Here is a 14,027-nt window from a genome sequence, read left to right on the forward strand (position 1 = left end):
CAAATGCTCCAAAATTCTCAATTTCACCTTCCTTTTGGTTTGTCCCACATACTACTTGCACTGTGTGCATCCACATCTAATGATGTAGACCACACCACATGAATCACATCTAAATTCATTCTTTATCCAAAACTTTTTCCCATTTATCCATCCATCAACATTTTTCATTTTATCACATACTTTGCATGCACCACATGGGAATGCACCCTTCCTATTTCCTTCACCACCCTCGACCCTTGGTCTCAACAACTCTCTCAGGTTGTTGAACCGACCATAGGAAAATATAACTCTATCCGGAAACAATTTCCTCACCATTTCATCCCTACAAACCTCAGGCCAAAGGTCATTAACTAACACTTTCAATATGTCAAGAGAGGGGAGAAAATTTGGTCACAAAAAACAGTGCAATAGTGAAGAGAAGGGCATCTACCGTTGTAATAAGATTTGACATGACTGTACTTTTTCAAGAAATGTGTAGCTCCTGTTGTTGCTTTCTGCAGGCGTTTTGCTCCTTTAGTCCTACAACCAAGAAGCTCCTTCTAGATGTCATCTTTGCAATGAATCTAATTCTTTCTCTGAGATTCACCCCAATCATCAAAAAACCCAATCTTATTTCTTTCCAGGATCGGATGTTTCTTGGTTGCAGGCTGAATGTCTTGTCAATGATGGCATTCCTCCCCCAGGAAAGGGTGCCTTTCATAAAGGAATACTTTCAGTCTGTCCTTCTCTTAGATATGAGCTCACCAAGAGAGGTCTTGAGAGTCCTGGGATATATGGCCTTCACCATTCTCATGATTCCTCAGGCCAAACTCCATATGAGGTGGTATCTAAATCAGTGTGGACACACTATTCCACCCACTGAACTTCCCAATCACCTCCCTGTCCCAACATTCATCAAAAGGGAGCTTCAGTGGGGTGGTCACTTGGATATCTCTCAATTTAGGGGTGCCTTTTGTAGTCCCACCACCTTGCCCAGATCTCTTTACATTTGCTTCAGATCTGGCTTCTGTGAGGCAACTATATATATATATATATATATATATATATATCTCAATCAGATAAGTGAAAGTGGTGGCTCTAGCTTTGTAATCCCTGCATCACCTCTGCTCTCTGGGCATTCTTCAGCTATTTATAGACAGCACTGTACCTATGTCATATATAAACAAGCAAGGAGGGATAAGATTTTACCATCTTGTTAGGTTGGCAGTGCTGCGTGGTTCATAGCTATACAGCACAGTCCTGTTTTTTCAAGCAGTTTGTAATCCCCAAAGATCAATTAATTGGTAGATTATTTCATTAGATCTCAGGCAAACACAAGTGGATGTTGAACAAAGAGATCTTCCTATGTATTGTCTATTAGTGGTGGTACTCCTCGGATTTTGCCTCCAATCAGAACAGACTGCTCTGGCTTTGGTTTGATCAAGGATTCCATGCCCAGGAGCTTAGAGAATGGGCATCCTGTCTTTTTTTTTTTTTGGGAAGGAAAGATTTCTTTGTCTTTTCTCCCCTTCCTCTGATTCCCAGGGTTTTCCTGAAAATCAAAAAGGACAAGCTGAGAATCTTGCTGATAACTCCCTTTTGTTGAAGACAGCATTGGTTCCCCCTTCTCCTTCATCTGGCCTAGGGCAATCACCACAAGCTGCCTCTCAAGATCAGCTTGTTCGCATAGCAAAAGGGCTGTCTAATTCATCTGAATCTCCAGACTCTGAATTTTACCCTGTGGATGATCAGATTTCTAATACTTTTTTAGGCAACAATAATCAGAGGACATGCTTACAGGTATTACAGAAGGCTAGGAAACCTGCTGCAAGAAGATCTCATAATTCTAAATACAAGAGAGTTTCTACTTGGTGCTATAAGAACAATCAGGACCCTTATCAAGTAGGTACTCCTGTTATTCTGTCTTGCTTGTGTGAGCTACTCAATTCAGGGCTGACATATTCATCTGTAAAAATGCATCTGACAGCCATTTCTGTCTGCCTTCCTTTTGATTCACCTTTGTCTTCATGTTTTGAGGTCACACAGTTTTTAAAAGGCATTCTTCACCTCTGGCCCCCTAAGAAATCCACACCTTCTCCTTTGGACCTGAAATATGTTGTTGAAAAGTTGATTTTATCTGTTTTGTATCTACCTCCACTGCTTCTCTAAAGTCTTCTACTTGGAACACAGTTCTGCCAAAAACGTTTCTGAAATACAAACTCTCATGGCCTCTCTTCCTTTTTGTTGTCTCATAAAGGTAAGGTTAAGCTGAAGACTGAGACTTCTTTAATGTGGTCAGTGAGTTGTCTTCATAGGTTCATAGGTAGGTACTAGGCTATCCCCTAGGGCATTTATAAGTCTAGCCAGAATACGTTGGCTTTCGCTTCCCTTTTAAATTAGATTTCTGAGCCTCTGTCCAGCAGGGCCATAGAAGTGATCCCAGGTGTAAATTTATGGTTTCCCATCCTCTCATCAAGATTTCTTTTGAAGAGGGTCAGTGAGGGGCTCTGCCTAACATGGATTGGGATTCTATTCCAGAGCGAGGGAAGCCTCTGGGATATGAATCTATCCCTCCAGCATGTCCTATTTATTGTTGTGCTGAGGTTTAAATCCCTGGAGCGTGTAGCTCTAAGGGATTTGTATTTCTTGAGGTAGAGCATGTCCATTAATTCTGGGTTAGACATGGCCTTGTATGTCAGGCAGAGATTGTCTCTGAGTAGGCAGTAAGCAACTGAGTAGAGCTGGAGTTTCTTTAATCGAGCTGCATAGAGCATCTGTTTGAGGCCCACGATCCTCTTGGTGAGGTACTTTTGGGGTCTCTCTAGCTGTTGCAGGTGTCGGGTCTTTGAACCAGACTGTTATCTATCTGCCTTTACCCCTCCCCTCAAAACAAGGGAGAAAGAGTTCTGCACTCTTTAGGTGTTCATATACAACTGATGGGTTACCATGATAAGACCAAGTCTAACAGAAAGGCAGAACAGCTTTTTATTTCTTTTCATGATAAAAATTGGCTTCCCCTGTTTCTAATTAAACTATTTCAAAATGGATCTCTTCCACCATTTCCTTTTGCTACTCTCTTCATTGCAATGAGCTTTCAGGTTTGGTCCAAGTGCATTTTACTAGATCGGTTCCTTTTTTCTGGTGCTTTATACAGAACTGTTCTGGAAGCTATTTGTTTCTCTGTACATACTTTAAGTAAGTATTGCAAGAGTCATGCCATTTCTAGGGCTGTAGCTGGATTTTGCTAGATTCATCTTGCAAGGAATCTTGGCCTCTAGCTTATTCCTTATTCTTTCTCCCTAGACTCTTAGAAAGCTTTGGAGTCTTTGACCATCACTTGTCTACTGTGGTGAGAAATCATTCTACTTGCAGAAGCTAATAAGTAAGAGCATGGCTTCCAGGTCCAAGTAGGTCATTGTTCCACTGAGACTGCTCTCATCAGACCAATCACTAAGTACAGCACACTCTTTGGCATGTACCTGGCCAGGCACTTGAAGCACCACAGAAGTTCCTCACATAAAGAATATAGGGAGTAAAAAAAAAACTGTATGAGGACTGTCTCAAACTGCTATTCCTTGGCTTGGTCTCTTAAGACTGCTGTGAGGTGATCTATGCTTTAGCCTATATTCTCACACTGATGGATTTTTAGCATATCTGCAAAACAAATAGCATCATAAATATACATTCTAAGGACCTAAACTTTGTATGTGACACAAACAGGACATGTTGGAGGGACAGGAATGTGTCTGAAAGATTACCTCTTCTCATCCATGTGAAGCAATACTCATCCTAACCATATCCAAACATAATTTGGACTAGTGAAGTGGTAGTCACAAATTTACCCCTGGTTTGCCCCTATATCCCTAATGGACAGGTTCAGCCTGTTAACACTTAATATGTTCAAGCCCATATTGTAACTTGCAAAATTTCTTGGGGTATTGATATAGGTCGGCAATATTATGGTAAATTTGGGGTAAGCCTGGCTAGGCTTAAAATGTGTCTTGGACTGAAAGTCCTAGTAAGTAACCAACAGTGAACATAGGAAGGACTTAGTGCAGTTGTGTAAGTACTTACCATAGCAGTAGATAGAATGATCACTGTTGTATCACTTCTTACTTCCCCCCTATTTTGTTCTGTATTTCTGTTTTGAGGTGGTTTTCTGTCCTTTTCCCATCTTTAGGTCGACATGTATTTTTTATGACCAGTTGACTTCGCTGCATTCGTTGGTTTTCAGTTCTGGAGCAAGAAAGTCATCCGTTATGTACCACATAGCCTTCGCACACTTAGGTCATGTATGGGGTGTACAATGCAAGAGGAAGACTGCTAGGCTTTGTTATCCTCGTCAGATGTATGGCTATCCCTGGTGGGATATCCCAGTAGTTAGCACTGCAGCAGTGAGTTGTGGTAAGTTCTTACACATCTGTACTTTCTCGTGCTGCATTCAGGGCTGATGTAGTCTGAGGCATTCTTTCCCGAGACCATCCATGTTGGTAATTTAAAGACTGTGTCCCATTGGTAGAGGTGGATGAACCAGACTGTCAGATTTGGAAGCTGTTTAATTACTGCATCTGTAGATCTGCATGGTCATATTTCATACTCTACATTAATTTCTGCTTTCCCCTGGCTTGAGGGAATGTGGATGTCTTTGTAGTAGTATGAGTGTTTGCCTGTACCCAGTTCAGTCTTTTCATGACCTGGAGTGGTAGTGATGTACAATGGATTACGGGAAATGGGGAGAAGTTGAAGCTTGGGAAAAAGACTGTCATTGCTGAGGTGACTGAGCTGACGCTGCAGTCATGTCAGTAGGAGTGGATAAGCCATGACCAAGCAGATCTGTTTCTGTGCTAACTACATAACTTCAGATTTTTAAGGACTACATAGAGTTTCTATAATGACATGGAATTTTTATAGGTATATATTGGGTTCAGTGTTAAAAAAAAAAATGACACAATTGAGTGGACTGATTTGAAAAGGTCAAAAGTTATGAATCATGAAATTCCTTGTTAGCTAACCAAATTCTTATTTTAAGATGCTATGACATTAGGATCAGTATATTTGAATAATGGTGGAGCTGATGGAGGTGAAAGCCTTATTGTAAGGTTTAGCAAGTTTTCTTTTTTTCCCTTTTTTGTATTAAGATGTTAGTCTTTTTTGATTGGCATTCAGTGTTGCTCTGAGTGATTCCACTGATTGCTTTAGACAAATCTAATTGTCATAATGAACAGGTGCTTTCTATTCTGTGTTATATTCTTAAATTTTTAACTTCAATATTAAATGTTATTGATAAAGGCTTTCTTATAAAGCTGTCAAAAGATTTTGTAGAACTCATGTCTGTTTCCAAAATTCCAAACACAGTAACCTGCATATTATTTATTTCTCTCCATAAATCTGTATTTGTTTTATTCCAGATTATCTGTCAGGCTTGTTCTTCAAACAGGTATCGACTTGAATATCTAAAAAATCAGCTTGCAAGGGTGTGTGATCATTGTTTTAAAGCACTGCAGACAAGAGGTAAGTGGCATTAACAAAATATAGTATATAAATGCAAAAATCAAGCCTGCTTAATTTTTTTTTTTTCGTACATACACTTTATTAATTTAGTTTGTAAAGTGTGCTGCTACTATTATTTTACTGTTTTTGTCTTAGAATGCTGTTTTTTCAGTATTTTCACACCTGGGCTCAGCTTGAATAGTTTAACATGGATCAGTGCTCTACCCAAGTCAACAAATCTAATTAACTAACTAAGATTATCTGAAGTTTTCTTGTATGAGTTCTCTTAGAATACAGAAGAAAAAATGTTTCATAACCTGCTGAACTCTTCTGTACACAGATGTTTATAGGTTTATAGGTTGATACTAGGCTGTGTCTGCCCTAGGGCATTTACAAGCCTAGCCAGAGTGTGTTTAGCTTTCGACACCCTTTTAAATGAGTTTTACTTTGCCCTTTTTAGGTTAGTTTACTGTGCCTCTGTCTAGTAGTGACACAGAAGTGATCCCTGGGGTAAATCTATGATCTTCCATCCACTCGTCAAGATTTCTCTTGAAGAGAGTCAGTGAGGGGCTCTGCCTGACTTGGACTGGGATCCTATTCCAGAGTGCTGGGAGCCTCTGGGTTATAAATCTGTCTCTCCAGCATGTCCTATTAATTTCTGTGTTGAGGTTCAAATCCCTCGAGCGCGTAGCTCTAAGGGATTTGGATTTTTTGAGGTGGAGCATGTCCATTAGCTCTGGGTTGGACATGACTTTATACGTCAGGCACAGATCGCCTCTAAGTAGGCAGTATGCAACTGAGTAGAGCTGGTGTTTCTTTAACCGAGCAGCATAGGTTATTTGTTTGAGTCCTTTGATCCGCTTGGTGAGGTACTTTTGGGGTCTTTCCAGTTGCTGCAGGTGTTGGGTAAGGTATATCCCAAATGGGGCATTGTATTCAATTATGGGCCGGATGAGTGATGAGTAAAGGGGCACAATGACCTCCCTTGATCTAGATGTGAATCCTTTCATGATAAGGTGGGTTATATAGAAGGTCTTTCTAACCACTTTGGCAACGTGGTTGTCAAAGGAGAGATTACTGTCAACTTGGGTCCCCAGGTCCCTAATTACTTCCTCTGTACTTAATGGATTACCGCCTATGTGGTAATTCATGGGCACTTTGTTTTTCCCAAAGGGGATGACTATACACTTTTTGGCATTTAGCTTTAGGCCATGGCTTTGGCACCAGTTATCCGTCTCTGTGAGACCCTTTTGGAGGATGCTTGTGTCAGCTGGAGAGTCGATTATGGCACCTAGTTTGCAGTCATCTGCGAACTTGGTCAGCCATAGTCCTCCCGTGTTGGCCTGTACCTCAGAACAATATATACTGAACAAGAGATGTCCCAGAACTGAGCCTTGTGGGATGCCACTTGTAACTGGTTTAGAGTCTGACATGGCTCCCGCAATTCTGACCATGTGGGTTCTAAACTTGAGCCAGTTTGCAACCTATCTTATGACGTAGGGGTTGATATTTAAGCCGCAGAGCTTTTTTATGATGCCAGAGTGGGGTATTGTGTCGAAGGCTTTTGCGAGGTCCAGGTAGGCTGTGTGGACTACCTTCCCTTCATCTATGGCCTTGGTGACTGTTTCAAAGAAATCAACCAGGTTCAATAGGCAGGATCTGCCCTTGACAAAGCCGAATTGGGTAAGATCCAGCGTCTGTAGGTCCCCAATGTCTTTGTTTATGAGTTCCATGATGATCCGCTCCATAGCTTTGCAGACCAGGCTAATCAGGCTTATGGGGCGGTAGTTTCCAGGGCATGTTGAGGCTCCACCTTTGTGGAGTGGGACCACTGTTGCTGTACGCCATTCCTTGGGTACATATCCTGTAGTAAGGCTGAGATTGAACAGTAACTTTATATGAAGTTCTAGCTCTTCTTGGAGCTCGTGTAGGACGCAGCCCGGGACACCGTCCGGTCCCATTGATGCTGTGTTTTTTGCTTTGGAGAGGGCAGCTCTCACCTGAGCATCTGAGATGTCAGGGAGATAACTCTCTGCTGGGAATAATTATTTGCTCTTTGGGGGGTGGGGGAGTTTGCGCTGAACCTGTCTGCCAGGATGTTGGCAATGTCTGTGGGTTCAGTGTATTTTTTGTCATTTTGGACCAACTCCGAACATATCTGGGAGTTGCCACCCAGGTTCCTAACATAACTAAAGAAGGCCTTGTGATTATCTTTAGTGTCCTGTTTGTAAGGGTGATGATAGTAACGGAGAAATTGAGTCTCACTAAGCACCAGTGAGAGTTTGGGGAGTCAAACCCAGCAATGGGGAAGTCATTGAGTCACAGTGAGAGTTTGGGGAATCAAGCCCACGTGACATTTTCAGTCTTACAATGTTTATGTAGGATCTAATGTATAAAAATAATTAGAACATATAACAAGCAGGATCTCAGTACTCAATGCCTATGTATGCTGCCTTGTGTCCCCCTTGTTTCAAAGCAAATTGTGTGGAAAAAAAATTCCCCTGAACTGCATAAAGACTCAGTCTGTGGAAGTTTAGGATTAACTTTTTAAGAGAAAAGAGAAGAAAAGTAGGTAATCTACATGTAATGCCAGTAGCTTCTCTTCAGACAGCTTTAAGAACGTGCTAACTGCCATGGTTTTGTTCTAGTCCTTTCAGTTTTTGGTGTGATGGGCAGGTTTCAGCTTGCTTTTACTTTCCAGTAACACTGATAGAAGCAGTGTATGAGAAGCTGTTCGCCATCCGAAAAGATTGCTTTTTAATATGTAGTGTTGTACCATACACTCCAGAAGGAATATAAATTCTTTAGAATGATTTAGGGTGTGCAACCAGTAGAGGAGGGGCACTCAACAGCATTAAAATATCCTTTCAGTTAATTTTTGTAGTAGTAATTGGGAAAGAAGGGCTGGTTCTAAGCTCATGAAAAGAGACATGAATATAATGATAAAGTGCATTAATGACATAATCAGGGGCAGTTGTCAAATGCATGCACATAAATGTCTACACATTACATAATGGGGAGTCATGGGATACTGTTTTAAAATATGTTGAAGAATGGCAGTAAAGGGAAAAATAATATCTCGGATGTGTGCATATATGAATCTACTTGCATAGAGGTGGCTGTGGGTTTCATGCTAAAAATATTCAAAACTATATTAGAAAAAAAAACTTAAAGCTAGATCACAAGCTGTCCAGTCTTGCTGTTATCCTTAATAACTTAAGGTCTAGTAAAGAGGAGTAAGGCTGTGAAATGCAAACCAAGTTCATTAAGAAGTTCTAGGTTTGTTTCCCTCACTCATCAGCTGCAAAATATACAGCTTTGACCAAGTACTTGTTACATGTTTTCAGGTTGCCCCTTAAAGAAAAGGCATTTACACTTAAGTCAGATTTACCTGGTCAGTGAAAACATAAAATAAAAGTAAACATGAAGATTGCCTTTACACCTCAATATAAGCTACACCTGTCCATCTGTGTCATGTAGTGTTTTTGCAACACCAATACTCTTGTGCAAAATTTTTGTCCAACCTTTCTGTATAAACTTTCCAGTGACAGTGGAAAAGTATCTGAAAGTTAGGAATGAACGCATATTGTAGTGAGTGTTAGGACTGATTTCCTTTTTCTCTACTTATTTGCATGGTTGTGATATTCTTATCACTTTGATTTTGATTATAAACTAGTGCTGATGACATGTATTCAGATAAAAAGCTGTTAACTTGTGATTGTCTAATGTCTGCAGCATATGGACAGATGTCATTTTCATGTGTTTTAGTTGCATTAAGTGTAAATGTTCATTTTACTTGAGTAAAATGTAATGAATTAATACACCTGTGGTTCATTCAGTCTGAACCCTGTCTCTATTGATCCCATCACAAAAAACAAGTAATCTCCGTGGTATCCCCGAAGTCTCAAAACAACCCACTAAAGTGTAGTAGGTCTAAAAACAAAACGGTGTAAGAAACTTCTCTGTGTGAAAGATTTTCAGTCCATACATTTCTAGTTAATCACTGTATATTAATCAGGTCAGACAATAGTAGTAGAAGTAGCGAATGTAAACTCGTCAAGTCAAAAAGTAATAATAGAAAATATATAATTCTACAGCATTACTAAGTATTCGAACGTAATCCAAGCAAGGCAGGCTGTGTACTTAATAAAGGATTTTCGACTGGAAACAGACTGCCTGCCTTGCTTGGATTACTTTTGAATACTTAGTAATGCTGTAGAATTATATATTTTCTATTATTACTTTTTGACTTGACGAGTTTATGTTCGCTACTTCTACTACTATTGTCTGATCTGATTACTATACAGTGATTAACTAGAAATATATGGACTGAAAATCTTCCACACAGAGAAGTTTCTTACACTGTTTTATTGATCCCATCACACTACTATTAAATTAATACTTAACATTCTAGCACCAGATAATCTTTTACCAGAATGTGTACATAGCACAAATTAAGCCATTGTATATGCCACAGCAGTACTCATTAACAGATCCATGTAAGAAATTTATAATCCATATTCATAAAGGAAAAACAATTTCTTATTTAAACTACAGACCAACAACCATTTTAGCTCTCTTCTCTAGGATTATTGAAAAATGTTTTCACAAAGAAATTCTAGGCCACCTGCTGCAAATCTCTTATGCTCGTACAAAAATACGAGCCATCTGACATCTGATCCTCCAACAGACCCATCTGATGTTTCCATTATCTTTAACAATTTGGGCCATTAATGCTGCTTGAGGTGAGAGCCAGGCAACCCTGGTCTAAGTGACAGCCCAGTGATCCATTCATTACTGGCCAATGTGTCTAGCCCATTCATTCCCCCTTCAGAGAGAGTTAGGTAGGTAGGAAGCAGGCCACCTTTCAGGTCTGGCAGAAGCACTCCTGCTTAGAACATCCCCATTCTCCATGTAAGCTTCTAGGAGCTCCACTAGTGCTGCCTTGGGGGAGGAAGTATGCCTGTGTTTACTTCGCCATCTAGTAGTATGTGCAGAGTGGCAGCATGTGCTTGACAAGCCTGTGCTCCATAGTACTTCCTTTAGGTGTCACCCATGTGGCAAGCCAGAGCTACCACCCTCCTCCCAAGATGGGCATGCCAGCAGCAACTTCTGACCTCCATCATGTCCTGCCAGCTATGTCAGGTGCCCGACCCACTAATTAAACTCTGGTTGCCTAAGCCAAAGTTGAGACATTATCCCTGTGTGTGACTGGATCTTGCTTGCTTTAAACAGTATTTTTCCAGCCATAGCACACTAGCTGCAGTTCTTTATTTCTTTCATAGTTCCCACTTCACAAACTAGTTCAAACTTTTGATATTGTGCTGTACCAACTGCTGCTGCTAAGCCGTCCAGACAAAGTAGATATGAGTTGTAATAAACACAGTAAAGTGCTTCAAGAGCTGTCTTAGGGAAAGGTCTCAGTGCATCTGCTTGCAGAGCAATTAAGTCTTCTCTGGCTACCCAGCTGGCTTACCTTAAGGATCCATACTTGTGCCACGGTTGTTTAATATATTTATAAATAGTATGCAGTAACAGATAAAGCCACTGTTATTCAATACACAGTGGTTCAGCTCTTGTGCTTACAACTAATACTGATTCAGATCCAAAAAATCACCATAATCCTTTAATAAATTAGAAAAAAGGTAATTACCACTTAATGCTAAATGTCAGAAAAAGAAAAAAAACATTGATTATTTTTGGTCTGACTTCCTGTATACTCAACATAAGCTTAAAAGCAATATCCATAAGTAAAACTCCTATTGTACAAACATCCTAAACTAAATTACTAGAAGAGTCATCATGGAATATAACTTGCTGGACATATTTTGTGGTAGCCAAAACTGATCTTGTACACTGTAAATCTAAACTTTAGTTAACATAACAAGTATAACTAGCAAATTATCCATATGCTGTTAGTACCAAACATACTGCATATTTCTTCAGCTCTTACTAACATTCAGAAAACCCATTTCTACAGGCTTAAAAGTCTTTTAGCAAAACTACTAAATCTGCTGCAATCCTACCAAACAAAACACAATGCTGCATATTACTGCAAAAGACTGGCTGGCTATAACTTCAACACACCCTACCATTTTTTCAGCATAACATAATTCATAATGTTGTACACAGTCCCAACAAATGTCCAACAATAGCCAACCCTTTACATAAATATAATCAATTGTGGCAACTTAATCACATTATCAAAATTAAACCGTTACTAGGGAGACGACTCCTGCTCAGTACATAGCGCTAAACTATCTATCCTCTCAGAACTGTAGTTGGAATTAAATCACAGGTTATTCTAAAAAAAAATACCTGTACTAAGTGCTGACAAAATTACTAAGATAAGATTCAAACTAATTCTACAACTACCTTACCTACACTGATACATTGACATGAGTACCTTTTTCAGGTTTGTCAGCTTGTACATACTAATGCACTTTTATCCCCTTCATACCAATTCAGTACCATAATGCAAGCTTACTGAGCTTCTCAGTGCTATGTAGATTTTGTAAGTAACAAATCTCCTGGATGAAAACTTGCTGTGTTTCATTGTCAGCTGTATGTTTTCAAATGATATATAAAAAGAAGTTATGTACCTACCATAACGTTCCATGTTAGTTGTCTTCATCTTGTCTTCTTTCTTGCTGGTTGGGATCGGAGCTGATCCTCTGCTCTGACTCGGCCATCTTCTATAGCTTGAGAGCTGTTTACTGGCTCGAGGCTATCCCTTATTCCATGATGCCTAGCGCTAGCTACCCAGATCTCGTTTGTAAAAGCTAACCCCAGACATAGCCAGAGAATCCACCTGTCCAAATAAACAGGTTGAGCATACCTGTCATACTCTCTAAGTCAGTAGAGGAAACAAACCAGAGAACACTCAGCCAGTGAAACTAGAACTCCTCTCGATCCAGTAGGACAGGGGGATGGAGGGTGGGACGCAAGAAAGAAGGTGAGATGAAGACAGCTAACATGGAACGTTATGGTAGGTACATAACTTCTTTATGTTAAGTTGTCTATCTCGCCTTCGTTCTTGCTGGTTGGGACAGCGTCCCTAGCACCTACAATCCTGGGTGGCTCATTGGAACAGACTCTTCAGAACAGTGGAACCAAAGTCAGCTGTGCTCCTGGAGACCATATCTAGCTTGTAATGAGAAATAAAGGTATGAGGACTTGCCCACGTAGCAGCTGCACAGATAGAATCCATGGGCAACCTAGAAGGCTACAGAGATGGCCAAAGCCCTAGTAGAATGACCTTTCGGTTTGATAGGCAACTCTTTGTTTCTCAATTGATAAATGAAAGTAATAATGTGAGATAACCACCTGGATAAGGTCACTTTGGAAACTGGAAGACCTTGTTTGCCCAGAGCATAGGAAAGGAATAGTTGGTCCGACTTACTTATGTCCTTCATCCTATGCAGGTAAAAACACAGTTGTCTATGAACATCTAATTAATGTAATTTGTATTCTGCCTTGTTGGTGTGGTTGGGAAAAAATACAGGTAGGTCTATAGATTGGTTTAAATTATTTTCTGAGCAGACTTTCGGAAGGAAAGAGGGATTAGTCCTCAGAGCAACCCTGTCCTTATTAAAAACTAAATATGGAGGACGGACACATAGTGCCTGAAGTTCAGAGATGCGTCTGGCTGAAGTAATAGCTACCAGAAAGAGTTTTTTCCAAGATAGAAACTTAATGGAGCAGGACACTGCAGGTTCAAAAGGGGGCAAAATTAAGGAGGTTAGTACCAAATTTAGGTCCCAAGGGGGAGGGGGATCTCTCACTGGGGGGTCTAAGGAGAGTAGTCCATCTTAGGAAAGCTTTACATAGCTTATGGGACATGATGTTTGCATTAGAGAAACCATCATGAAAGTTTGAAATGGCCACTAATTGTAGCAGAAGCGGACCCAGAATTAAAAAGTTCTGTAGGAACTCCCAAGATTTCGTGGACTGGGGCTGAAAGGGGATCTATGTTCCTAGCCTCTGCCCAACAAGAAAAACGTTTCCATTTGCTAGCATAAGTCCTTCTAGTGGCGGACTTGTACGAGGAGACAATAATTTCACGTATGGCCGGGGAAATGCTGGGAAGCCTGGCTAAGGTTGGAAGTGGAGCAACCAAGCTGTGAGCTGGAGTGTTTGGAGGGATTGATGCAGCCTGCCTGATTGATGAATCAGCAGGTCTGGAATCGGATCCAGAGTCCAGGGCTGATCGAGAAGGTAATGGTGCAGGAACGGAAACCATATCTGTCGAGGCCAGTAGGGGGCAATGAGGATCATTTTGCAACCCAACAGTATTGCTTTCTGTATGAGTTTCGGTATCGGGGGAAATGGAGGGAAGGCATAAAGAAGTCCCTGAGGCCAATCGTGGACTAGAGTCTCTGGGTGTGTGACCTGGAAGCGGAAGAAGGGAGAAGTAGTTGCTGCATTTGCTGTTGAAGGGGGTGGCAAAAAGATTGCAGCAAGGCTGTCCCCATTTGCGGAAGATGAGATCTGCAACTTCCTGATTCAGAGACCACTCGTGAGGCATGAGGATAACTCTGCTGAGCCTGTCCGCTATG

The 14,027-nt window shown here is 40.7% G+C and overlaps 1 protein-coding gene across 1 annotated transcript in view; it reads left to right on the plus strand.

The window, feature by feature from the left end:
- FGD6 (FYVE, RhoGEF and PH domain containing 6) overlaps window positions 1–14,027 on the plus strand; it is a 1,320,563-nt gene that overhangs the window by 1,128,422 nt on the left and 178,114 nt on the right. Inside the window, exon 16 of the mRNA XM_044087187.1 lies at window positions 5,388–5,490. Within this exon, the coding sequence (XP_043943122.1) occupies window positions 5,388–5,490 (103 nt within the window). The remainder of the gene's footprint in view (window positions 1–5,387; window positions 5,491–14,027) is intronic.

This window comes from Protopterus annectens, chromosome 11.part0 (genome assembly GCF_019279795.1).
Source record: "Protopterus annectens isolate FY-2018-M chromosome 11.part0, PAN1.0, whole genome shotgun sequence".
NCBI lineage: Eukaryota > Metazoa > Chordata > Ceratodontiformes > Protopteridae > Protopterus > Protopterus annectens.